This window comes from Acanthochromis polyacanthus, chromosome 15, assembly GCF_021347895.1.
Source record: "Acanthochromis polyacanthus isolate Apoly-LR-REF ecotype Palm Island chromosome 15, KAUST_Apoly_ChrSc, whole genome shotgun sequence".
NCBI lineage: Eukaryota > Metazoa > Chordata > Actinopteri > Pomacentridae > Acanthochromis > Acanthochromis polyacanthus.
In genome coordinates, this window is record NC_067127.1 from 35,660,095 (window position 1) to 35,686,305 (window position 26,211).

The 26,211-nt window shown below is 39.7% G+C and overlaps 2 protein-coding genes across 2 annotated transcripts; one reads left to right on the forward strand and one right to left on the reverse strand.

Annotated features, from left to right (window-relative positions):
* Positions 1 to 754: 754 nt before the first annotated feature.
* LOC127537565 (uncharacterized) lies at positions 755 to 7,766 on the reverse strand. The gene is made up of 16 exons (XM_051960160.1): positions 7,431 to 7,766; positions 7,164 to 7,354; positions 6,859 to 7,062; positions 6,672 to 6,766; positions 6,515 to 6,582; positions 6,364 to 6,382; positions 5,657 to 6,051; positions 5,124 to 5,572; positions 4,716 to 5,040; positions 4,364 to 4,609; positions 3,458 to 4,019; positions 3,129 to 3,353; positions 2,746 to 3,053; positions 2,336 to 2,595; positions 2,003 to 2,248; positions 755 to 1,917 (listed from the first exon to the last, which is right to left on the reverse strand). The coding sequence occupies exons 1-16, from the start codon at positions 7,764 to 7,766 to the stop codon at positions 1,323 to 1,325; spliced, it is 4,524 nt and encodes a 1,507-aa protein (XP_051816120.1). The 3' UTR covers positions 755 to 1,322.
* A 5,654-nt stretch (positions 7,767 to 13,420) lies between these two features.
* Positions 13,421 to 25,938, forward strand: LOC110963955 (follistatin-related protein 1-like). Its single transcript, XM_022212489.2, has 11 exons — positions 13,421 to 13,857; positions 15,395 to 15,460; positions 20,080 to 20,169; positions 20,545 to 20,674; positions 21,442 to 21,471; positions 21,596 to 21,726; positions 21,880 to 21,998; positions 22,541 to 22,653; positions 24,040 to 24,150; positions 24,250 to 24,350; positions 25,332 to 25,938. Exons 2-11 carry the CDS (start codon positions 15,395 to 15,397, stop codon positions 25,353 to 25,355), a joined length of 915 nt encoding a protein of 304 aa, XP_022068181.2. The 5' UTR covers positions 13,421 to 13,857; the 3' UTR covers positions 25,356 to 25,938.
* The last annotated feature ends 273 nt before the right edge of the window (positions 25,939 to 26,211 follow it).

Genomic DNA, 26,211 nt, shown 5'->3' on the forward strand with positions numbered 1-26,211 from the left:
TCTTTTCAGATGTGCAACATGCAGTGAGATATGCTATGAAGTTTATCGTCGACCGTGTCTGAAAAAAAAATTGTTACATTACACAGACCATTTTGGCAGGATGCAGGAAATACAAGGAAGAGATGCAGTGAGAGGCACAGTGTCCTGAAGATCTACAAAGTTGTCTGTGCGGCAATCGTGTGTAGCTGCTATATTGGAGTCCAGAAATCAAATGCAAAGGCCTGAAAATGAGCATAACATGTCTCCTTTAATGAACAGGTGTGAACCTAATACAGTAATAACAGTATCCAAAAGGTTCACTGCAGTAAAAAAGATGAACCAGGAAGTTGTTGCATTGTATTGTATTGCATTATAAGTGAAAGACCCCTTAACCTTTGGGGTGCTTTAATCAAACCCTTTAACAATGATTACATGCAACTTTTTTTCTGGTTTTAACAACAGATAAACACTTTCAGCCTCACTATGTGTACAGCCAACTTATAATGCAATGCAGTACAATGCAACAATTTCCTGGTTCATCTTTTTGACTGCGGTGAACCTTTTGGATATGTAGGTGCTCTGTCTGAGAAGGCACCTACATATCCAAAAGGTTCACTCCAGTCAAAAAAAGATGAACCAGGAAGACCTCAGGTTGCAGCTGATAGATCCTGATGATCAGGTTGACCTCTGACCTCTGTGTTAACGTGTTTTACTGAGCTGCTGAAGTTCAAATGTCGTCTGTGTGATGGAGACAAACCAACAGGAAGAACCAAGATGCAGATAAAACTGTATTTAATAAAATATATATACATACACACAGACAGACAGACAGGCAATGACATTTTTGTGTTGCTTTATTTTGATGCAAGTGCCCACATGCCAAATGAATGTACAAATACTAGATGAGAAGAGAAAGTCAAAAGTGAACAGGAACAACAGAATTAGAGAACAGCCTCTGACAGTTTCATTTGAGTAGTTAAGTCTGGCTGACAGAACACAGAATATGCCAGACATGTTCCAGTCTGCAATTCACTGTTCTACCTCTGACCACACTTAAACCACCACGGGGCTACCTCAGACTGTAAATGACAAAGAAATGTCTGGACAATTCAAATGGACAAACAAAGCCAACACAGCTTGGCAGAGTAGTACAGTCATGCTGTTTTCACAGTGCTCCCCTCACCTGCCTCCTAAACTGTCTCATTTCCCCTCTCTCAGATTTGTGTCCGTGTTTGGCCAGCACAGAAGTCACAGAGAGACGGAGACAGAGGGGGAAATTCCAGAACAAATCTGAACCGACAGCATAAAACAATATAAAAACCAATAATAATAAAAACAAATAATCACTCCCTTTTCTCCTCTGGGGGCCTTCTCATGTTCTCCCTCCACTCCTCCACAGTCATTCCGCCGACAGCTGCACAGTATGACACACCTGCAATGCGTGTGTGTCCAGTGTCCAGCCGTTTTAGCTGGCCACACTTACTGCAGGTGTACTGTGCAGTCTGCCGGCGGACTTTAGTCCCTGGTGGTGGGCCTTCTCCTGCAGCAGCAGCAGCCGCCTCAGCTGCCTTCCTCTTCCTCCATGCTGTTGTTCTTGGCAGCTTTGTCTGTCCAGGAAGAGGAGGGGCTGCAGGAGCAGAGCCGAAGGCTGGAGGAGGAGGAGGAGGAGGAGGAGGAGGATGAGGAGGAGGAGGAGCAGCAACAACAACGACGGAGGCAGCAGCAGCAGAGCCAAAGGCTGCAGGATGAGGATGAGGAGGGGCTGGCTGACCTCCAGCTGAAGGTCCAGGGAAAATAAAGGGCTGTCCCAGTTCCACTTGCACCAGGGACAGCTGTTTGGCAGCAGGGAGAGGCCGGACTGCTGCTGCTGGAGCAGGAAAGATGCCAGTTCTCTGCTCCAGCACAGTCCTCTCCCAGGCCTTCTGATGATGACAGAACCTGAAACACACAGAGAGACTTTAGGCTGCTGGGTTTTCATAAAATAATCAATCTCAGATAACAACAGCTTCTTGTCAGCTCTTACCACTGGGACAGGGTTCTTTGATTTAGCTCAAAGAGCTGGATGGTGGTCTGAGCCATCAAACGTGGGTTCACCAGCACTGCCTCTCTGATGGCCACGTAATCGCTGAGGACTAGGGACCACCGGGTCTTCGGGACCCCACCGACACGGGCCGTGGCGGGGTGGAGACGGCAGAGCTGGCTGCAAACGGCCTCAACCAGGCGACTGGCGCTGGGCCAGTTTGCACGACCCTTGTTCAGTCTGAGGCAGCTAGAAGGCAGCAGGGGATGAGATGGTGTTAAAATACAGGACTGAAGCAGATGGTGGTGGAGGAACGGCTTTTTGAAAGAGTCCTACCGTTGGAGACTCTCCTTTCCAGGACAGGAGGTGTTCTTCCCCTTCGCTGCCTTGAACCGCCCCGTGGGCTGCCTCTCCCGGTGTCTGGCAGGGTAGACGACTCGCCTCTTGTCAGCCTCTGGCAGGCGTTGCCAGAGTGCAATCAGCCTGTCTACCCTGCGATCAGAGAGCCCCTGAAGGTTCCGGATCTCCACCAGGGCCTTGGCCAGCTTCAGGACATGCTGGTATCCTGGCTGGCCATCAAGACCCTGGATGTCCTCCTGAAGAACCACAGATGGAGAAATGTAAACACTGAGAAGCAGAAAGTATAAAATGCTATGAAATAGTGTCTCCGAGGTGCTTTTTATTTAGATGAAGAAACTGGTTCCTCTGCCGGTACATTATTAGGGGTTAGTGGTTGCTGAAGTTACCTCAGAGTCGGAGGAGTTCTGAGTCGGTCCTTCAGGGGCCTCAGGAGGGGGTTCCTGGTCAGGGGCGGCCGGACTGGATGGCTCAGACCTGGGTGTGTCAGCTGGATCACCTGACCGGGCTGCTGCCGCTGTGCTGGCGGACGGGGGCTCCAGCTGGAAGACTGTGGGGTCCTTGCCGTCGTCCACAAAGCCCTCGTCCGCCTCCTCCAGCGCCTGGATAGCAGCAGCCTCGTCCGGAGCGTCAGGGTCCAGGCTGACATCCTCAAGCACGGTCTGCTGGTACAGGTACTCCACCCCGATGAGCTCACCTGAGACAAAGCAGGAGGGTCAGACTCACTGTTCCAACAGCTGACATAGTGATGGAGAGTTTTCCTATCATCTACCTGTGTACGCAGCAGGCCTGGTGAAGTCCTGAACCATCTGAAGGCCAAACACCCGTTGGCTCTTCTGGTTCAGGACGTGCTTGAGGTGGCCACTGTAGGAGCGCAGAGACGCCACTCGCTCCTCAGCTGCAACCGGTGGTGCAGCCGCTGCTGCTCTGTCCTCATTCCACCTCACCAGTCCATCAACCAGGAACGCCTGGAAGTATTTGGCGCTCACACTTGTACCTGACAAGCAGATTTTAAATCAGACATTAAGTGTACAGCAGCAGTACACGTCACACACGGACTACACGGTGTTTCTGTATGGCAGGCTGAGAGACAGGAGTTACCTGGGATGAACCGGTGGAGGTGGAGGTGGAAGGACTCCAGGGACGTGGAGCCCCTGGCGCAGCGATAAAGCGGCAGGCTGACTTCGCCCTTTGTCAGCCTGCCGGTCTGGGTGTACAGCTGCACCCCGGGCGGGTCCTGAATGCAGCTGAGGTGGCGTCTCTGCGTCTTCCAGATGTCCTGGATGCGGAGAGCGTCTAGCAGCGGGATGTCCAAGGTGTCGCATCCTGCCGGACCACCAAAGGTGTCCAGGAGGTCCTGTATGAGGAGTGCGGTCTCCTCGGCCCCACGTGTCCGGCGACGACAGTGGAGCCTCCACTCCTCCTTGGAGATCCTCCGGATCACCTCGGCGTCGGTCAGGCCGACCATCCCGTGCTTCCCCTCCAGCTCGGACCGCTTGGCCTCAGTGAGACGGCGGGCATCTTCGGGGTCCACCTCGAAGATGCAGTGAGACAGCTGCCTCATGAAAGTGGGGTAGAGCTGGTGAGACTCCGTGGTGACACCTGATGCAAAGCGCCGCATCAGGTGCCAGATGTCCAGCCTCACCAGCAGCTGTCCCCACTCCTGACAAACAGAAAATAAAATAGAATAGAATTAGAACTAGAACAGCTTTATTGTCCTGCAATAAAATATCAATATAAAATATCTACATTAAATAATAAAATGCACATGTATATAACAAAACAGTATTAATAGACATGTGTATTAAATGTGTATTAAACAGTATTTAAGAAGACAACATCTGAGTTTTCATTATCTGTGAGGTGGCTGGAAGTGAAACAGCTTTTATGTCCAAGATGTTGTAAATGTTCAGAAGCAAACCTGTCCTGACTCTGGTCTGCAGTCATGAGGGTCAGGAACATGAATGATGTGTGACTGTCAGGAACACATTAACCTCAGGTACATACCGGGAATAAGGCAGCCGTCTTGGACACGCCGTCTCTGTTGCAGCAGTCCCGGTCTACGTAGATGAGCTGGGGGGGAGGTACCCCGGCGTGCTGGTATCTCCTCATCAATCCGGCCGCCATGCAGGACAGCCCCTCAGAGCCCTCTGAGCAGGTGAGGACACTGATGAGGATCTGTCCATGCTCATTGCCGACGTTGGTAACCCAGGTGGCCGTGTCCGAGGAGATACCTGTGAGCTTCTTGGTCACCTGGACACAGAGACAGACAGGTTTCAGTGGGAGGGAGGGAGAGAGGGAGAGAGGGAGAGGGAGAGAGAGAGAGAGAGAGAGAGACAGACAGACGCATTTCCTTCACCTTCTTTGTGGAAGCCATCTTAAGGATGGATCCAAAGGTGGACGTGATCCTGGCCTTGTACTCCTCCAGCCGCGTCAGGACGTCGTACCCGTAGACGGTCAGCAGCCATTCGGGTGACGGCAGAGGGGGCATCTGGGGCAGTGGTGGAAAATGCCCCCGGACAGAGCCCAAGGCCAGGAACTGCTCACACACGCCGAGGTAGTGGATGGCTCTCCGCATCCAGGAGTCAGCGTGGGTCTCCCGCAGGGTGTTGTACAGCTGAGTGGCACTGTTACCAAGCGTGCGGGACTTCAGCTGTGACACCACCCTCAGGTCACAGGACAACCTGCAGCAACAAACAGCAGCATCAGTCTCAGAGTCATCCATGTCCGACACACAGGGACACAGTGTGGCTAGACTGCCTCTGACCTGTACGTGAGTACAGCTGGGAACTGGCAGCTGTAGGTGGGGGACAGCTGCCTGATGATGCCCTGTGACCAGCCCCCGACCTTCTTCTTACACCGACGGCACTCCAGGTACTCAGTGGCCATGAGATACCAGCCGTCGATGTCCAGGACCCTCCGGATGGTCCTGTACAGCCCAGCCTTCACCATGGACCCGGAGCATGAAGGCTGGGGGCATGTCAGCTGTAGGCGCCAGATCCTGTGTGGCATCCACAGGAACAGCCGACATGCGAAGAAGGGGTCGGGGGACGCGGGAGGCTGACTGTAGACCGGCAGGGTCTGGGGAGGGAACCACCAGAGGTTCAGGTCCTCAATTAGACGTGGCCTCCCCCTGCTGTCCCTGGAAAACAGCACCCGGCCGATCCACTGCTGCTGCTCTGCAGTGAGAGCTGCTCTCCAGGACTGGGGGAGCAGCTGGAGAGAGAAAAATCCAACAAGTTCAGCACCTGAGGAGCAGCACAACACCTGAGAGGACACGCCTACTGTCTGACAACTCACCTCAGCACCGCCAGCAGGTGGAGGAAGATGAGCCGCCTGCTCCATGGCTGCAGGTGGTGGTGGTGGAGCCTGGACCGGTGGTGGAGCCTGGACCGGTGGTGGAGCCTGGACCGGTGGTGGAGCCTGGACCGGTGGTGGAGCCTGGACCGGTGGTGGAGTCTGGACCGGTGGTGGAGCCTGGACCGGTGGTGGAGCCTGGACCAGTGGTGGAGCCTGGACCAGTGGTGGCGGGGTGGGCAGGGTCAGAGAACCATGAGGCTCCTGTGAGGTCTCCATGAGCTCCTCATTTGTGGGGTCCTCTGGCCCTGCAGAGCCCCCATCAGCCCTCTGTGGCAGGGAGGAGGTGGATGGAGGAGGTGGAGGGAGGAGCGACAGAGGGGCCTGTACTTCTGAGGCTGCAACAGAAATGTGAGGTTTTAGTTCCATGAATGGAGTAAGGATGAGTTGAGGTTAAGGAGCGCGGCAGGACGGTTTACAGAATCAGACAGACGTCATGAAAGCTGATTACAACGACGGCTGAATGCAGGCAGCAGCTGGAGGAGGGCGGAGGAGGCTTATGCAGGTAAACAAAAGCGGAATGGAGTAAAGGTGTGTCTACAGGTGATCTCATTAGTCAGGATGATTCAGGTGGTGAGCAGCATGGCAGTTAGTGATCTGAGATTAAAACCACAAAGACACCAGAAAGTTCGAATGTGACACAAACTTACTGTTCAGTTTCCAGTTCTTCTGTCATTCAGAAACATTTATAAAGCAGAAGGAAAAACAAGTCAGCATGTATTCAAGGTTTCTGTTATCAACAACATGTTCCATGTGTCAGTCTGTCTTTAACAAATACTTACACTCTTCTACGTCAACTACCGCTTGGACCAGCTCTTCTTCTGTGGACTCCTCAGATTGTTTTGAGGGAAGATCTGGTCTGCAGGAGGCTGGAATGGAAATACAGAAACATGAAGTAAAGAGTGAGAACAACAAGTAAAGTCTAACTGTGTTTCACTGAGGATGAACTGGAGCTCACCTGGAAATGCAGGCTGAGAAACCACTAGCTTCTTAATCTTTGCCTGCATTTCCACCGCAGACAGAGAACGCCGGCCAGAGACAAAAGCTGCAGATCTGAAAGCAGACGACATGAAAAACATGAAGCTTCCTTCACAAAAATCCTTAAAGATCACCAAAGTCAGACATCAGCACAATGAAACACATACTGGGATGCAACTCTGGGACCCTGCGTTGAAGCCGAGACAGAAGCAGAGCTGCTGCTCACAGTGGAGGACGTGGAGGAGGAGGTGGAGGTCCTGGCAGCAGCAGCAGGGTTCCTCCTCTGCCTGTCTCGGCTTCTAACGTAGCGGACGGCGTTCTCCGTCTGCGTGCCTGGAGCTGGTGTCTTCTGTCGCAGGTAGTTAACGAATCTGCAGATGATGCAGGTCCTCAGGTGACTGAGATCTTCACTGATCACCCACAGATGTTCTATCATGACAGTGTTTTGAAATGTATTACAGTGAAAACATACCGGATCTTCTTGGGGTCCTCAGACTCGTACAGGCTCTGCAGGGTCTCCAACTTGAAGTCCCCAAAGTCATCAAGGGCCTGTCCCTCCTGTCCAGGCTGGAGGGACTTGACCCGGGCCTCCTCAAAGGCTTTGTGGAACCCGACGGCTTCCACAATGTCCGGGTATCCTGAGGAGTACCGGGTGAAGGCGTCCTGCAGGTCCACAAAACAGAGTTAGAGCTGCTGCAGTCAGACTGGATGTCAGAATAAATCAGGTCCAGTCATTCACCTTGTTGGCCATCAGCGGGGACTGAGACCCTGTCCTCTCTCGCTCCTTCTGGTGGGATGAAACCAGGTTCACAGCATAGCCCACGTCGTTCTCCAGCAGCCAGTGGAAGGTCTGGCCCTGGTACCGGCCGAACTGGACCCTCCACCGGCTCAGCACCAGGGTGGCGTTGGTGACGTCTCCACCCATGGAGACGACGTGGGCCTGGGCCTCCTCCTCCACCTCCTCTGCTGGTCTGGCCCTGTAGAAGGCCTTCTGGGGTCCCAGAGCCTGAGCCTCAGCAGAGGCATTTAGCAGAAGGGTCCCATTAGGGGCCCTCCTAAATGTTGGATGCTCCATCTAAGCAGAAAAATGACAATGAGCAGAGGACTGCAGCAGCACTGGAAGATGACTGAGAACAGAAGATCCATGAAGGACACCAGTGAGGAAAACTTACTGTAGATGATAAAAGCTGAGTACTGTGATCTCAGTTCCTGTAAAGAACAGAAAACTGTTCAACCTGTTTGTCACTCGTCTATTTTGATTAGTGACAGCCTTACAGATCAACACTCTCTCATTCTATATATATATATATATATATACACACACACGTGTGTGTATAGATCTGTTTATACACACTCATGCACATGTATATGTAAACCCAAAATAAACCCAAAATATACACATGAATACACACATACGTGTAGATATACCTGTATGTGAACACCTAATTATACACGTGTAAACATGTTACTGCTTATTTCATACAGCCATAAAGCTGTTTAATGTCGAGAATTAACATACTAGCATAAATGTTAGCCTGCTATCACACCACATAGAGAACACGCTATGATGCTACGCTATTAACGCACATAACGGAAAACTGTAGTACATCAGTTTCTGACACAAAGCCACTTTTCCACAATTATTTCGACATGTCAAGTTAAAAAACACACGACGGTACCTGAGTGTGATTGAAAACAATCAAACTCCTGATTTTTAAAGCAGTTTTGCACAATTATTTCTTTAAAATGACAGAAAGACGTTGCTGCGGTACTTACTGTAGATTCCGTGACACTCAACGGCGGCACGAAATTCGGCGCTATGGTGCTAGGGAAATCCCGAGTCATGTGACCTAATTGGAACAATCGGGGCTATCCCATTGGTTGCCAAAAACTCGACAGAATCCATAGCATAGACATAAGAGTAGACGCCGCTCGGGGTGCTGTGTGCACAGACATATATACGCCGCCATCTTGGTCCGGTCAGCCGCTCCACTCAGCGCTGTTTGACAGCGCATTTAATCCACCTTAACTCTGAATATTAAACTGATTTTCACGCGTTTTTTATTTTTATTTTTTTTCCTGCCAACGTCATACATGTAGCTATGATACAGGACAAATGGTTCGGCGTATTTTAATATTCATAGCGGGAATAATAGATAATAATAATAATAGGCAATAGAATATTCTGATATTAAGCTCGACTGTAGACAGGTATTTTGCAAACACTGTAAACACACACACACACACACTAATATATGTTAGAGAAGCAGATAATGGCAGTAAAGTCAATTATTTTAATAATTTGAAGAGACAATATATGATTACACTATATATACATATATAAACAAAATGTCCGCTGTCAAACAGCACTGAGTGAAGCGGCTGACCGGACCAACATGGCAGCCCCACCGCTCGTCAGCCCCAATAGGCAGTAGCGGTCGATGCGGCGTCTACTTTTTTTATATGTCTATGGTGTTAAAAGTCAAGTTTACAGACAGAAAGTGTGAGAACTCCTGATGTGGGACAAAAACATGTCCGCGGGGAGCAGCAGGAGTCTCTCTGTGGCCCACTGGAGGACTTTATCCGGATACACGAGCCGGGCACGATTACATGACTGGAACTGTCAACATCGAGGGGACGAACACTGGTATTCACCATCATGAGGAAGAATTTCCTTCACTGCCGATAACTCCTTCCAAATGTCCGGCGCTAAAGAAAAAAGCCTGTGGGGTGGAGGTGAGCCCTTCTCTTTTGAATAAACTGTATGAACAATTTGCAGCTGTTAAAACGCTGATAAACAACAGATGTGACTCTCTTGAAAAAAAATAACTACACTTTAAGATAAAATTGCACATATTTCCATTGACGACCTGTCCAGGGTGTCCCCTGCCTTCGCCTGAGTCAGCTGGGATAGGCTCCAGCACCCCCCGCGACCCTAGTGAGGATAAAGCGGTGTATAGAGAATGGATTGGATGGATATTTCCATTGAACTTAATGCTGTCAACACAAAAGTGATTCGCCTGGAACAGAAGGTTTTGCAGGTGGAGCAACCAGTTAAACAATTTAAAAGGAAAATTGAGGATTTGGAATCATACTCAAGAAGAATGAACTTGCGACTTTATGGCTTACCTGAGACGGCGCAGGAGGACGTTCATGCCCAAGCAATTAAGATCTGTCAAATAGTACTGCCAGACGCTAACAAGGATAAATTGGCCGACAATATTGATATTGTTCATCGCTTGGGAAGGAGGAGACCATCGGTGGAGGGTTCTGGACCCAGGGGAATCATCATCCGATTTGTGACCCGCACCTGGAGAGATGCAGTGTGGAAGGCTGCAAAGACCTGCACATCTGCATGAACATGGCTTACGATTCCACGAGGATTTTTCCAAAAGTGTACGCGAGCGGAGATCCAAATTGTGGCCTTTCGTCCAGAAGGCACGCACAGATGGGCGGACGGTTTTCTACATCGGGGCCAGAGCGTTAGAGGGAGAAGGTGAGATCATTCTCCCAGACTGATACAAACTTCACTGGCGCCATGACTGACTGTATAACTTTAATTTAGTACAATTGGGCTAACCTGGCAATAGCCAGATTAATAATTGTGTAGTACTTGATAGTACTCCACAATATCAATCTGGGACTGCTCCATGTAAATCCGTTCGGAGGAAAGAGGCACGGATTGGACAATGCAACAGTATGTCCCGCCTCTGACAGGTTTGTTTTTAGCCAATCGCGGGATCTTCACAACGAGCGGAGCCAATTGGTAGATTAAACTCTTACCAAAACCCGTAGGTAAAAAAGCACAAACATCTTTATCATCCAGAAGTGCGCAAAGCGCCTCTCGTTGTTCTTCCTTCAAAGAAGCGATAGGAGATTCAGCTAAAACTGACTTAATAGCAGCATCTACACGATCGTTGTCCTCCGTTGCCATGTTTGTTTTGATCTACTGGCGCTTGGCGTCGTCTTCACACCCGGATATCCCGCCCCACACACGAATACAGCTGCGTGATTGGCCCGTGCCAACTTGGCTTTGTACGAACAGTGAACGCGGGAGCGGAGCAAGATGGTTTCTTGAGAGATTTGTGAACTCACAAATATCGCGAGAAATCCACTTACTGGCAAGGTTACAGAGTTTCTGTTTTCAGTGAAACAGACCAAGAGTTTTTCTGTCCTCTGCTGGTTAAACTGAGAAACTACACCAACAAACAACAAATTAAATCTGATTTATTGTCAACTACAGAAGAACTACTTCTTTAAATCACAACTTTGTTGTCTTTAAACAACATTTATCTACTCATTTACAGCAAGAAATTATAAATTAAAGTGTTTTGGAAGCAGCTCACTCAGATTAAAAAGAATACTGAAATTACAAAAAAACTATGAATAAATAAACCAATAAATAGATGCATCAGAAATGTATGTTTTGCTGCTTTTTCCCTGTTATTTCTTTCAGATCTATAAATTAGGAGTGTTAATGTCTTCAGCATGTTTTTAATTGAGGAGTTGATTTAGATTTAGCATTTTTGTCCATTATACACACGTGGACGAAATTGTTGGTACCCCTCAGTTAAAGAAGGAAAAACCCACAATTCTCACTGAAATCACTTGAAACTCACAAAAGTAACAATAAATAAAAATTTATTGAAAATTATATAATCAAAAACAGCCATTACTTTTGAATTGTTGATTAACATAATTATTTAAAAAAACAAACTAATGAAACAGGCCTGGACAAAAATGATGGTACCTCTATAAAAGATTGAAAACTATTTGACCAGAGTGACATGATTAACTCAGGTGTGTCATTTAATTGACATCACAGGTGTTTCCAAACTCATAATCAGTCAGTCTGCCTATTTAAAGGGAGACAAGTAGTCACCCTGCTGTTTGGTGAAAAGGTGTGTACCACACTGAACATGGACAACAGAAAGCGAAGGAGAGAATTGTCCCAGGACATCCGAAAAAAAATGATAGACAAACATCTTAAAGGTAAAGGCTATAAGACCATCTCTAAACAGCTTGAAGTTCCTGTGACAACAGTGGCTCATATTATTCAGAAGTTCAAGACCCACGGGACAGTAGCCAACCTCCCTGGACGTGGCCGCAAGAGGAAAATTGATGACAAATTGAAGAGACGGATTGTTCGAATTGTATCCAAAGAGCCCAGAGCAACCTCCAAAGAAATTAAAGGTGAACTCCAAGGCCAAGGTACATCAGTGTCAGATCGCACCATTCGTCGTTGTTTGAGCCAAAGTGGACTTCATGGGAGACGACCAAGGAGGACACCACTGCTGAAAAAAACTCATAAAAAAGCCAGACTGGAATTTGCAAAAATGCATGTTGACAAGCCACAAAGCTTCTGGGAGAATGTCCTTTGGACAGATGAGACCAAACTGGAGCTTTTTGGTCAGGCACATCAACTCTATGTTCATAGACTCAAAAACCAAGCATACGAAGAAAAGAACACTGTCCCTACGGTGAAACATGGAGGAGGCTCAGTAATGTTTTGGGGCTGCTTTGCTGCATCTGGCACAGGGTGTCTTGAAAGTGTGCAAGGTACGATGAAATCTGAAGACTATCAAGGCATTCTGGAGAGAAATGTGCTGCCTAGTGTCAGAAAGCTTGGTCTCAGTCGCAGGTCATGGGTCTTCCAACAGGACAACGATCCAAAACACACAGCCAAAAACACCCAAGAATGGCTGAGAGAAAAGCGTTGGACTATTCTAAAGTGGCCTTCTATGAGCCCAGATCTGAATCCCATTGAACATATGTGGAAGGAGCTGAAACATGCCATTTGAAGAAGACACCCATCAAACCTGAGACAACTGGAGCTGTTTGCTCATGAGGAGTGGGCCAAAATACCTGTTGACAGCTGCAGAACGCTCATTGACAAATACAGAAATCGTTTAATTGCAGTGATGGCCTCAAAAGGTTGTGCAACAAAATATGAAGTTATGGGTACCATCATTTTTGTCCAGCCCTATTTCATTAGTTTGTTTTTTTAAATAATTATGTTAATCAACAATTCAAAAGTGATGGCTGATTTTGATTATTTAATTTTCAATAAATTTTTATTTATTGTTACTTTTGTGAGTTTCAAGTGATTTCAGTGAGAATTGTGGGTTTTTCCTTCTTTAACTGAGGGGTACCAACAATTTTGTCCACGTGTGTAAATGTAAAAATGAGTCCACCAGAGAGTTGAATGGTTAGAACTCAGACTGATGTTATCACAGCTAATTACATGGATGGTAAAGGATAAAAAATCATATTTTTTATGTATAAACATTGTGTTAATGAGTTTTGCTGACGTAATGCTACTGATAATCAAACCAACTTAATATTTTATCACAACCACTTTATTCTGTTCGTCTCTTTTTTTTTTACAACTTTACTCTCACCGGATTCTATTAAAGACAAAAAATTCTGCGTTCCTCGATGCAGTTGTGAAGTTTTCAGTGACTCAGCTGACAGAAACGATGACGAGATAAAAATTCTGAGAAAAATCCTCTTTTTATGTGGTTTTTACAGTTTGTCATTGAGCTCCAGGTTTAATGTCACCTGATCATCAACCATCAGTCAGAAGAAGAAGTGTGTGTGTGTGTGTGTGTGTGTGTGTGTGTGTGTGTGTGTGTGTGTGTCTGTGTGTCTGTGTGTCTGTGTGTGTGTGTGTGTGTGTACATGTTTATCAATACCGATGGGGGGAAACAGTGTTTTCTTGGCCATGTTGTTGTTACTGAAATAAGTAAAAGGGCAAAAACGTTTCTTTAGGGTTAGGGTTAGGGTTAGGGTTAGCTATGAATGGGAGTCAATGGTAAGTCCCCACAATGATAGGAAAACACAGTGTGTGTGTGTGTGTGTGTGTGTGTGTGTGTGTGTGTGTGTGTGTGTGTGTGTGTGTGTGTGTTAGTGTGTGTTTGGGGGAGGAGTTTGTCCTCAGAACAGCTGCTCTTCCTTCTTTCTTTCCTCTTGTTTCTTTCAGACGTTGTTTCTCTGCAGATGGACTCACTGCTCCCATTCTCTGATTCTTTGATTCTCTCATGTAAAAATATTTCTGCTCTTCATCACATCCACACTTTGTTGGATTTCTGAATTAAAAATTAGTTTCTGTTCCCCCAACTGACTGTAAAGCGACTGAATGTTTGGAGCAACTGGTTGATTTTACGGTGAGTTCATTAGTCTTATTATTCTTATGACTCTTATTATTCTTTTTCTTCTTATTCTTATTCTTATTCTTCTTATTATTATTGTCATCATCAATAGCAACATTCCGGTAACTCAGAGGAATATTAATGTAGAAAATGTTATTTTAAAAATCTTCTCATTTTTAATTGTAAGTCTTTTGACGTTTTACTGTTATTTGACAAATTTCCTACAAAGTTTCACTCCTCGTAATTCATTTGACATTTGATAAAATTGCACTACTTTCTTTGAAAAATTGAATTATTTTACTGATATTAGCAGTCGTTTGACAGCAAATTATGTTAAGAGATATGATCTAAAAAAAATAATATTATGACACATGATTGTGCAAAATTAAAAAAGTGGTCTAAACTGGAAAATCTGTGCTTTTTTTCTAAAAATTTGCAAAAAATAAAAATGAATAAAAAGATAAATAAACACATAATTTTAAAGATATTTTTTGTTGTTTGACAGAAAGATTAGGGAAAATCACTGGTAGAAAAAAGGGATTCTTTACAAACAGCAATTTCATTATTAATATTTTACAGATATTTGCAGTTTTTTGACTAAAAAATTTAAAGTATGTCTAGGAATTTAAAATAATGAATATTTTTACACTGCTATTTTAAAGATAATTGCTGTTTTCTTAAATTACACATCATAATGAGTAAAATATAGAAAAATAAAGTATTATTTCACATGTTGATTGTGGGAAAAAAAAACAGGTCAAAGCTGTTAAAGAATGGGATGGGAGTTTTTAAAAAATAATAATTGAATTATTATTTTACAGATATTTACAGTTATCTGAGAAAAGAAATATAAAATATATTACAGAATTTAAAATAACAAATATTTTTAAACTCTTATTTTACAGATAATCCCTGTTTTGTAAAATTACACATAATAAGTAAAATCTGGAAATGTAAAATATTATTTCACATGTTGATTGTGGAAAAAACAAGTCAAAACTGTTAAAAAAACAGTAAATTTTCTAATTCATAAATTTACAAAAATAAATCAATAAGAATCATAAATATTATAAATATTTTCAAATTGTGTTTCTGTAAAATAACAGCATTTTACTGCCGTTAAATCTGCTAAAAATCACATCACTGTACAGATGTCTGACATTATTTTATGGTTGTTAAATTGCACGATATCTGGCCAAGTTTCAGAAAAATAAGTTTTAATTCATGCATTTATTTTTAGCAAACAAAAAACAAACAAACAAATACAAACAGAAATGTGTTATTGTGCAATGAATGTGTGCATTTTTAGTGGCTTTAAATCAGCTGAATAAATATCATTATTTAACGGATATTTTCTGTTATTGTGGTTGTTTGTTTTTTTTAGTTTTTGAATGTTCCAGAATATTTCACTGCTTTGAACTTATTTTTTCTGCCACTGTTTTTTTATTTATTTATTGTTTTGTTTGTTTATTTTGTTTTTATAGTGTGCTGTTGACATTCAACTCGATAATTCAGTGATAATTTCCCTGATAAATCTAATATTTCTGTCCAGATGTTGACCACATCTGTCCTGCTGCTGCTCGTCTTCTCCGCTGTAACCTCGTCTCCCGTCGTTCTGGTAAACTTCATTTTAAACTGTTTAAATATTTTTTATTAATCAGATTCAGAATTTCCCTGAAGAAAATGGTGCTGCTGCTCTGAGTGTGTTGTAGCTGCATTTATTATAAATAATTTACTGTTTTTTAAACTTGCTTCCATACTCGTCTCCTTCCTCTATAAAGACTGCCTCCAGTTCAACTGAAATGCTTCTAGAGTTTTCTTGTTTTTAAATGCAGCTGATTCATAAAACAACACATCACAGATGATTAGTTTAGGGACTGTCAGAAAGCTGGAAAACTCCTATTTTTTCCAGTTTTAACCATTTCTGTTTCTGTTAAATTTTGTATTTTTGGAGATTCTTTTAAAAGACAACATTCCTTTAAATTCAGCCTGAATGTTGCAGCATCCTGAGGGTCGAACTTTGCTTCATTTCCAAGGTCAGGATTCATGTTCTACTCATATTTTACAGCTAAAGTTTGGATTTACAGCGTTATAACAGGACAGAACTGCTTTAATATTGTGACAACACTTATCATAATGAACCTGACGTGCAGAAACAGAAACAGTCGCTGCTTTGTGTTTACGAGACACAAAGCCTGCAGATGAGCAGCTTCTTGTTATGTTGTCTGGTCATTCTGAACACAAGATGACGACTAGTTTCCAGAAAAGAAGGAATCTGAGGAAGAAAATCAGTAAAAAGACTGAAAACACGTGAGTTCAGGAAGGCTCACTGATGACGTCAGGGCTAAAAGACATTTTCAAAGATGACTTTTTCAACTTTCTGTCCATTTTTCACTGGAATGTTCCTCTTCCAAGAACCACATCCATCCATCATGAGTCGAAGTGTGTGTGTGTGTGCGCTCGGATTTTTGTCAAACTTTTTGTCAAATAAAACAGAATTTCAATGAGCAGCAGCGCCATGCAGCTGCTGTTGTGTGTGTGTGTGTGTGTGTGTGTGTGTGTGTGTGTGTGTGTGTGTGTGTGCCCATGTTTTTGCTACATTGTGGGGACCAAATGTCCCCACAACTGTAGGAAAACCGAAAACAATGTCATTTGTGGAGACCTCATTTCCATCCCCACAAGTTTAAACAGTGTTTTCTTGGCCATGTTGTTGTTACTGAAAAAAGTAAAAGAGCTAAAACGTTTCTTTAGGGTTAGGCATTGTTTTGGTCTGGGTTAAGGTTAGGGGTTAGATAAGAATGGGAGTCAATGGTATGTCCCCACAATGATAGAAAAACATAGTGTGTGTGTGTGTGTGTGTGTGTGTGTGTGTGTGTGTGTGTGTGTGTGTGTGTGTGTGTGTGTTGTGTTCAAGTGAAAAGTGATTTAAAGTGTCAGCATGTGGAGGTGACGCGTGTTTTTTCTGAAAACTAATCATTAGTTTGTGTTTTTGTAGAAAACTATGGTAACTATGGAAACACACAGACACAGACACACACACACACACACACACACACCCACACACTCCTTCAGGTATGTGTGTGATGACTGCTGTCGTCTCTAATTTCAGGCCTGAAGCTGTAATTCTGTGAAAACATTCTGCTGTTTGTTTTTCTCTGCAGCTGTTTTATCGCCTTAAAGAGAAAAGTAAAAAAAAAAACTGCTGGAAAAAAAAACCTCATGTTTTTATATTTTTATATTTCATATATAAAACAGCTCAAAACATTTTTAAAAATTGTATATATTTTTTTGATAAATTAGCCAAAATAAATGAATAAATACATTTTATAAAATAAAATAAATGTCATTTACAGATAATTTCTGTTATTAGAATGAAAGAATTTTGGAAAATTAAGAATTGAAAAATGAATTTTTTTTTGAAAATGCTATTTTACTTATTTTTGCCTGTTTTGATAAATTACAGATAATAAATATGAAAAAAAGAGTATTATTTCACGTGTTAATTTTGGGAAAATAAAACAGGTTAAAACTGTTTAAAAAGCCTGTATTTTCTTTTATTTATAAATGAACAAATATTAATAAATACATTTTATAAAAAAATAAAAAAAATAAAATTTTATTGATATTTTCTGTTATTTGAAAGAAAAAATGAAAAAATTACGGATTAAATAAATTATATAAATTAATTAAATAATGTTATAGATATTTTCTGTTATTTAAAAGAAAAATTAGGTATAAAAAATGGAAATATGTACATATTTTTAACGGTGCTATTTTACGTATTTTCCCTGTTTTGTTAAATGGCACATAATAAATAGTGTAATATGATAAAGAATATTATTTCAAATGCTGATTGTGGGGAAAAAAAACACATGTCAAAACTTTTATTTATAAATAAGCAAATATAAATAAATAAAAAAATAAATGTTACAAAATTAAATAAGCATAATTTTGTAGATATTGTCTGTTATTTGACAGAAAGAATGGTGAAATTACAGGGAAATATTTTTAAAATTGCCGCTTTACTTATTTTCCCTGTTTTGTTAAATGTACAGATAATAACGAGTAAAGCCACAGAAAAAACATGTTAATTTACATGTTGAAAATAATAACAGACAAGAAAGAAAAAAAAACGCAGCAAGGAGCTCGGATTCTTTTTTAAACCACTGACCGCTTTATTTATTAAATGTAGAATTAAGAGATTTGGAAGATTTTTAATCCAGAATGATCTCCAGAGTTTGTGTTTTTAGTTTAGGATTCTTTTTTTTTTTAAACACTGGATGAGCAGAAAAGAATTAAAAAACAAACCGAGTCTTCCTGGGGGATGGATGGATGAAAAATGAGCAAAAGACAAAAACAATGAGTTGAATAGTTTGACAGAGCTGAGTTATTCAGCCGTCAGCTGGTCGCTGGCTCAGGCAGCAGATGTCTGCAGCAGATGAACCTTTTGTTTGTCTCAGACGAACAATATGAGGTTTAAAAAGGGCAGAACTCTGATCTTTGAAGGGTTTTAGAAGGAGAAAGTCAGGAGATGTTTGGGTTCATGTTGGACTGAAGCTCCAGATGAGTCACATATCCAGACAGGAACTGATTTCTGGTCATCTGAAGGCATCTGAACACAACCTGACAACGGTTCTGTAGAATTCTTTTAGTGCAACACGAGTCTGAGCTGCATGTCGTCACATTAACAGAAACATAACACAGAAGACTTTTTTTTCCCACATTTCTGCACCAAAAACATCACAGAGAGCTCAAAAGAGACACAGTTCTTCTTCAGCTTGGTCTACAGTTTCACATCTGTTTGGCTTTAAACTGAAATGTCCACAATAATAAAAAAAATAACACACGAACAGAAACTGAGTTCAGTTTGTTGCTTCCAGATGTTTAGGATTATTTCCTCTAAGTTTATTAATTACTGAGAATTACTCCACCAAGGAATGTGACAGAGTTATGTGACGACTGTCTGTCTGTCTGTCTGTCTGTCTGTCTGTCTGTCTGTCTGCCTGCCTGCCTGCCTGCCTGCCTTCCTGTCTGTCTGTCTGTCTGTGTTTCTGTCTGTCTGTCTGTCTGTCAGCAACATTACTCTAAAACAGACGAACAGATTTGGATGAAATTTTCATTGAAAGTCAAAAATGACTCAAGGACGAAGTGATTAGATTCTGGCAGTGATGCAGCTTATAGTCTGGATCCATGGATTGTTAAAGATTTCTGTATCACTGTGGGATAGCAGCACAGTGTCACTGTAACCATGACAACAAGTGAACACTACATCATCACATGATCATGTTCCTACTACAAATCCACCTCTGAGGACCACAAATGTTTATAAAACTGTAACTGTGAATAATTCCTACTTTTTAAAAAACATTTTAATCTTTTGAAGACATTTTTAGTCGTTTTTTTAACCTTTCTCAGCCATCCTAGACTCATGTTGGACAGATTTTTAAACAGTTAAGGAGGATTTTGTGAGCACCTTCTGCACAAGTTTGAGTCATTTCTAATCATTTTGCACATATTTGACATTCATTTTTGACAAATTTTGACAACATTTGGAGAACATACTTATTTTCTGAGGTCAGATTTGAGTCATTTTGGGCGTGTTTTTTATTGTTTTAGTCATTTTTGGAGCCCTTCTAAGCCATCCTAGATGTTCAACTCATTTTGCACAGATTGTGAACAGGAAAAGAGGATTTTTGAGCAAGTTCTGGACAAATTTCTAATATTTTTGAGCAAATGTGGAGATTTCTGTATCATTGTGAGATACCGGCACTGTAACTATGATAACAAGCAAACGCTACGTCCACTGCCTGCTGACGATCACATGATTGTGATCCTACTACAAATCCACCTCTGAGGACTTATCAGGACTTATCCATCAGAAATGATCCAAAGACTGCACAGCCCTGGAGGAGGACTGAGCTCTGAGTGGTTTTCTTGTTTGTAATTCGGATTTTTGTCAAACTTTTTGTCAAATTAAACAGAATTTCAATGAGCAGCAGCGCCATGCAGCTGCTGTTGTGTGTGTGTGTGTGTGTGTGTGTGTGTGTGTGTGTGTGTGTGTGTCATTCACTGTGAATCAAAGCAACATGTGTGTCAGTGGGAGGTCAGAGGTCACCATCTGTTGCTACTGCAGAGAAAATGTAGAAATTATTCACTTTCTATGTGGGTGTGTGTGTTTATTAATGTTGTGTCTCTGATTGTGTTTACTAATGTTGTGTGTCTCTGTTTGTGTATCAGGATGCCTCGGTGTGTTCCAGGACGGTTTGTGCTGCAGGTAGAGTTTGTGTTTCTACCGTCAGAGGAGAACCAGAGTGTCGTTGTTTAGAGGTAAACTAATGAACATGTTGTTGTTGTTATGGTTACACACACACAGTGATAAAATATTAAAATATCTTTATTTAGAACCGTTTTAACAGCAATGATGTTTTTATTCCATAAAATTGATTTCAATTGTACAGATTTCCCCGTGTTGTTAAATGAAGAATAACAAATACCAACCTGTGAATAACTATTTTTATTATTTTATTGTAATTATATTTCATTAAATTATAATAAAAATAATTATTTTATTTTTTTGGAAATTTTATTTTATTATTAACTATTTTATTTTTTATTTATTTACGATACAAATGTATTTATAAATTGCATAAGTTTCATGCTATTATTGTGAGTGTGAATCAGCTCCTCGTCGTCGTCCTGCAGCGCTGTGACTCGTCTGAACGTTGGGTTTGTGGCAGCAACAATAAATCCTACAGGAATCATTGCGAGCTGCACCGAGACGCCTGCATCTCCCAAACCAAGATCCATGTGGAGCACCGAGGACGATGCCTGGGTCAGTGAACGCACCACGCATGTTTAACTCGAACAGTTCACTGATGTCTCATAGAGTTACAGTTAATTAAAAGATCATGACAAGCAAAAGTACAGAAAACAAAGCAGAGTTTACATGTTTACCCTCAGAAAAACAAACTAAAACTAATAATAATGTCTTTAGAAAATAATCTGTCATTTTAAAATGGTTTACATTTGACCATGAAATTCTATTAAAGATGTTATTTTACAAATATTTGCCATTAATTTAAAGAAATATTCTCTTACAGTAAGGAATAAAAATACAACAAAAAAACAAAAAATATTTTTTACAGATATGTAATTTTCTGAAAGAAGAATTTTGTATATTAAAAACTAAAACATTTAATAATTTTTAATTCTAAATTTGAAGTTTTTCCCTGTTTTGTAATATTACAGAAAATTTTTAGTAAAATCACAGAAAATATTCATTAGTTTGCATTTTCACTGTTAAAATAAAAAGAGGTTAAGTTGTAAATAGTATTCACATCAAACAGTTTGTATATTTATATATTTTCGACCAGAAAATTACACCGATTTACTGATATTTGATTAAATTATGTATAATTTCAGCATTTAATAATACAAATAAATGTCTTTTTTCCATTTTTACCATTTCTGAGTGTCCCCTGTTTGTTTAAATATATTTTTATGCCAAATATGTTCAGATTATTTGTTTATTTTTTACAGATTTATTTATTTTTACAGTGTACACTCTGTATGAACCTGTGTTTTTATTTCTATTTGCAGAAAAACCTCCAAAGTCAGACGTGAGTCCCAGTAAGTCAGAAAACATCCCAGATTTAATCAGTAAATTTAAACCCTCAGTTCAGCTTCTGGTTGTGTTTGATAACATTTGTTTGTGTGTGTTCGTGTGTGTGTGTGTTTGTTTGTTTGTTTGTAGTTGTATGTTTCCTGTCTGACCGTGATTGGCTGAGAGAACAAGTGATCCAGTGGATTCATAGAGAGGCCGAATCAGACCAGGCGTCCCTGAACGCATCATCAGCCAGCAGCCTCCTGCAGACCTACTTTCAGGTCAGATCTCATCATTCCATCTTAAAAACTGCAGAATAATTTCACTAAATGATGCATTAATCATCATTAAAACAGTCTTATAGCTGTCATAAAGTTGTGTGTGAGGGTATTTAAAGCAGATATTTAGACTTTCTGTGTTTTTTTGTGTCCCAGACGTACGATAACGGAGATTCTCAGCTCGATTCTGAAGAGTTCCTGAGGTTCCTGAATCATAACGAAACGTCTCTGAATCTGACGTTCTCCAACACTCTGGAGACAAACCTGCTGCTCAGGTCCTCATTTTATTTCATTCCTTTAATCACAGTTTTATTCATTTATTATTTGGTGAAACTTTGCTGTGAAATCTGTAAAATGTGTTTTTGTTTCTGTGATGTTTTCAGAATCAACAACATCTCAACGTTTGTCACAAAACTCTTCATATTTTCTTCTTTGTGCTGCAGTTTTTTGTGTTATGATCAAATATAACACCATCAATTAATAACCGGTTACATCTTATCAAAACTAAAAAGAAAATTTAGCAGATTCTGTGCACAGTTTTGCACATCATGTGTCCTACAGTTTGGAAAAAATGATCCATCATGCAGAAATATTGTGCTGTTATGTTTATTTTTGTGTATTATTTTCTTTATACAACCATAGTTTTTGTTTTTAAAGCAATTTCTTGTGCTATGTTCTTTAAAAAAATCTTAAATTTGAGTTTGTGTTTTTGTTTGAAATCTAACTTTAATCACTTCTTAGCATCCAGAAGATAACTGTGAGTGAATTTAAAGCAGAATTTCAGGGATAAATTCAGGTTTTCTTGCGCCTCCTTCAGGTCTCTGTGTGTCGACGCTTTGATCCAGCTGTCGGATGAAAACGCCGACTGGAAGCTGAGTTTCAGTGAATTTATAAACTGTCTGACGCCGACTTTTCATCCACCTGAGAGAAGTAAGATCCCAACATTTGTGGAACCTTTTTAGTTTTTTTGTCTTTAAAAAGGGAGCTGAGGAAGAAACTTCTCAATGAAAAAGTTGTTAGAACTTTGCTGAACTAAAAAAAAACAACTATCTGTTATTGGTTGTGTAACACTAAATTATATTGTTTTGATTAAAAAAAATGCTAAAAAACAAAACAAAACTTTATGTTAAAAAACGTCTAACATGAATGTATTTTTAGGGACAGTGTTTAACATTTAATGTAAAACAACAACAACAACAACAACAATAATAATAATAATAATACACTTTATTAGTAATGCTCTTTCATTTTAGCAAAATCTCAAAATGATGCATTAAAGATATAAAAGAATAAAAACAAAACAAACAGGTAAAACAAAAAAAAATCAGGTACATGTTAAAATAAATGCTTTGTTTAAAACAAAGGTCTTTATTTTTAGAAATATAAAACAAAACTGTGAAATATCCACAGAGTTTGCATTTTTTATTTGAGAACATTTTATTTATCTTAAGTTAAAATACATTCACACTTTTGTAAAACACATAAAATATTAATAAAATTACAAAACAAAACTAAAATTAGCATATCTGATGTGAAATATTATAGCTGGAATAGAAATATGTGAAATAGAATAATTAGTGTGAATAATTTAAAAAATGCAATTTTTAAGGAAATTTAAATTGTTTTACACCAAAAGACATTTTTAAAAAATGTACTAAATATATTTAAAAAATAAGCAAAATTTATAAATTTAATGTAGAATAACAAAGCTGTGAATAACCGGACAGCTTCTATTTTTGAGGAAAAATATTCAACATTAAAAACATTTTTGCTAAATTTCCTTCTTTTACATTTTAATTTAAAATTCAAATTCTTTTTCTGTCTTTAAGTTAAATATTGTAAATGTGTTTTAACTTTGTTTACTTGAGTGTTTTGAACAGCGCCTCTAAATAAAATGCATTATTATTATTATTATTACTATTATTAGCTAATTTATGCCAGTTTCACAAATAATTTCATTTTAATCTAAAAGATCAGGTCCAGTTAGTGACGTATTGGTTCTGTATTTTATTTGTTAAATTGGAGAAATCTTCTATTATTACATGTTTTCACACCAAAAATAATGAATGAATGTGTCATATTATTTATTATCTTATATCAGTTTTCATTCTATCCACCACTACGCTGTAAATTATTATAATATATATTTTAGGTAATTATATCTATTTTTCCACAAAGCCTAAAATGCACATCTCTGCTGTAAAACGAGCGTTACAGAATCTTACTGTGTTTTAATGAGCTGATCATGATGTTGTGTTGTTCTGCAGTATTTATTTATGAACGGATGTTTTACGTTTTATTATCTCTGTTTCCCAGAATGTGCTCTGGAGGACGAGGTGTTGGAGGACGGAGCTGAAACCCGCCTGGACTGTAATAAATGTGTCTGTGCTTGTGGAAGCTGGGTCTGCACAGCTCTGACCTGCAGCGGTGACGAATCAAACACAAACACTGATTTTACAGATTTTATACATTCTAGTTTCTGTCTGCTGCTGGGTTTTAATGTTTTTAACATCGTGTTGAATTCAGGAGAACATCAGGTGGAAGAAAACGTTCAGGAAGGAGGAGAAGACGAAGAGATGAGCGAAGAAGAATTCAGCAGGAGAGTCGCTGAACTCAACGCTTTACAGGTTAACAATAATAAAAGTAATAAAAATAATAATAGTAATAACAATGGTAATAATAATAATAATAATAATAATAACAATAATATAATGCTGAAATTTAATAACAAAAATTGAAATGTTAATTTTTTTAATTAAGAAAATTTCTTTCTCATCACATGAAAGACTGTTTAAATACATTAACTTTTTTAAAAAAATCTGTGAAAATATTTCAAATCTGTAGCTTTGAAATTCTCATTTCAAAGCCTATTAAATGTGCTTAACATGATGCTATTTTTAAAATAATGATGATGATGACATGATAACAACAATAATGTTTATTATTATTATTATTAACAATAATATAATAATAAAGTTTTTATTTTTTTCAAAAAAAGATGTTTTTTGCTTTGCATGAACTATTAATATAAAAGTACATTTACATTTTCTTAAATACATTAACATCTCACTGAATAATTTTTGCCATTTTTAAGCTTTTAATTATTATTATTTACATGAAAATACTTAATTTATTAAACACACAAAAATATCAGTGAATAAAGACTCAATTAATTTCATAAAGATTACACAGAAAAAAATGAAAGGATTTACCTGAAATTAAACCATATTTCTTCAGTTTCAAACATCAAGCCAACGTGACTTGTATTTTTTTAAACAACCTGCTGTAAAAGTACAATTAAAGTACCTAACTACATCTAAAGAATCCATCATTTTATGGACAATATTTAAAAAAATTAGAGTGTTAAAAGCAAAACAAAACATGGGTCAAGAAAGTTATTCTGTATTTGTAAAAAATATATAAATAAATCGTAAAAAACTGAACATTCGGCAGCTCGGATGTGAAAGAAGAACACACATGTTGTAATAGTTCTATCAAATAAATAAATGATTCCGCTGTTATTTAAAATATAGCAACATTCAAACTTAAAGGTCTTTATTGCTGTCTTTTATTCACCCTGAGGTCTTTGAATGCATCTTTTCTTTCAGGAGACCTTCGCCATGGAGACCTGATGCCCCGCCCACTGCACTGCTGGCTCCTCTTTAATGCCAGAAAGGGAGAAAATCTCAGAATTTACTTTGATACATTCAGAAACATCTATGCTTTTTGTGCTGATTTAAGATGTTTTTTTCACATTTATTTTATAGCATCTTATTTTTGCTCCTGCATTAATTATCAGGGCTGTAGTTTTAAAATGGGATGATGGAAAAATGACGAACTGTAACAGATACTTCAATTATTTCTAACTTATTTATCATTTACTGTCAGATTTATTCCTCAGCACTGGAAGCTGAAGGCTTTAGGAAACCCATTAATATTTAGGAGCTTGCTTCTGTAAAATAGGACCAGGTTCTGGTGATTTAATCGGCTTCTAATATTAGCTTTTTATGTTGATTTATTATTAGTTTCCCTTCAAGAGTCTCTCTCCTGGACTACAGTCCTAAATTATTGTTTTGTTTTTATTTATTGTTTATCATTTTACACATTCCAAAGACTGGACTTCGTTTTGAATGTTCCCATTGTCATTACTGAGAACATATAGGACATTTTTGTTTGATTTCACAAGTATAAAAATAAACAAAAATGAGAAAATCATCATCAAAGCTCCAAATATTGAATTATTAAAAATGAATTTTAGAGGCTTGAATTCATTTCAGGCTGAATAGCTTCATTATTATTAAGATGTTGTAGTTTGTTGTACTATTTTTGTTGCGCAAATAAACATTTTTGTGTAACTAATCCTTTTAAAAACTTCAAAAATGTTAAATAATTTTAGTTAATTCACATTATTTTGTAAAAATCTGTTTTCACTTTGACATTAAAGAGTATTTTGGTGTAAATTATTGTCAAAAAAGTAAAATTATATTG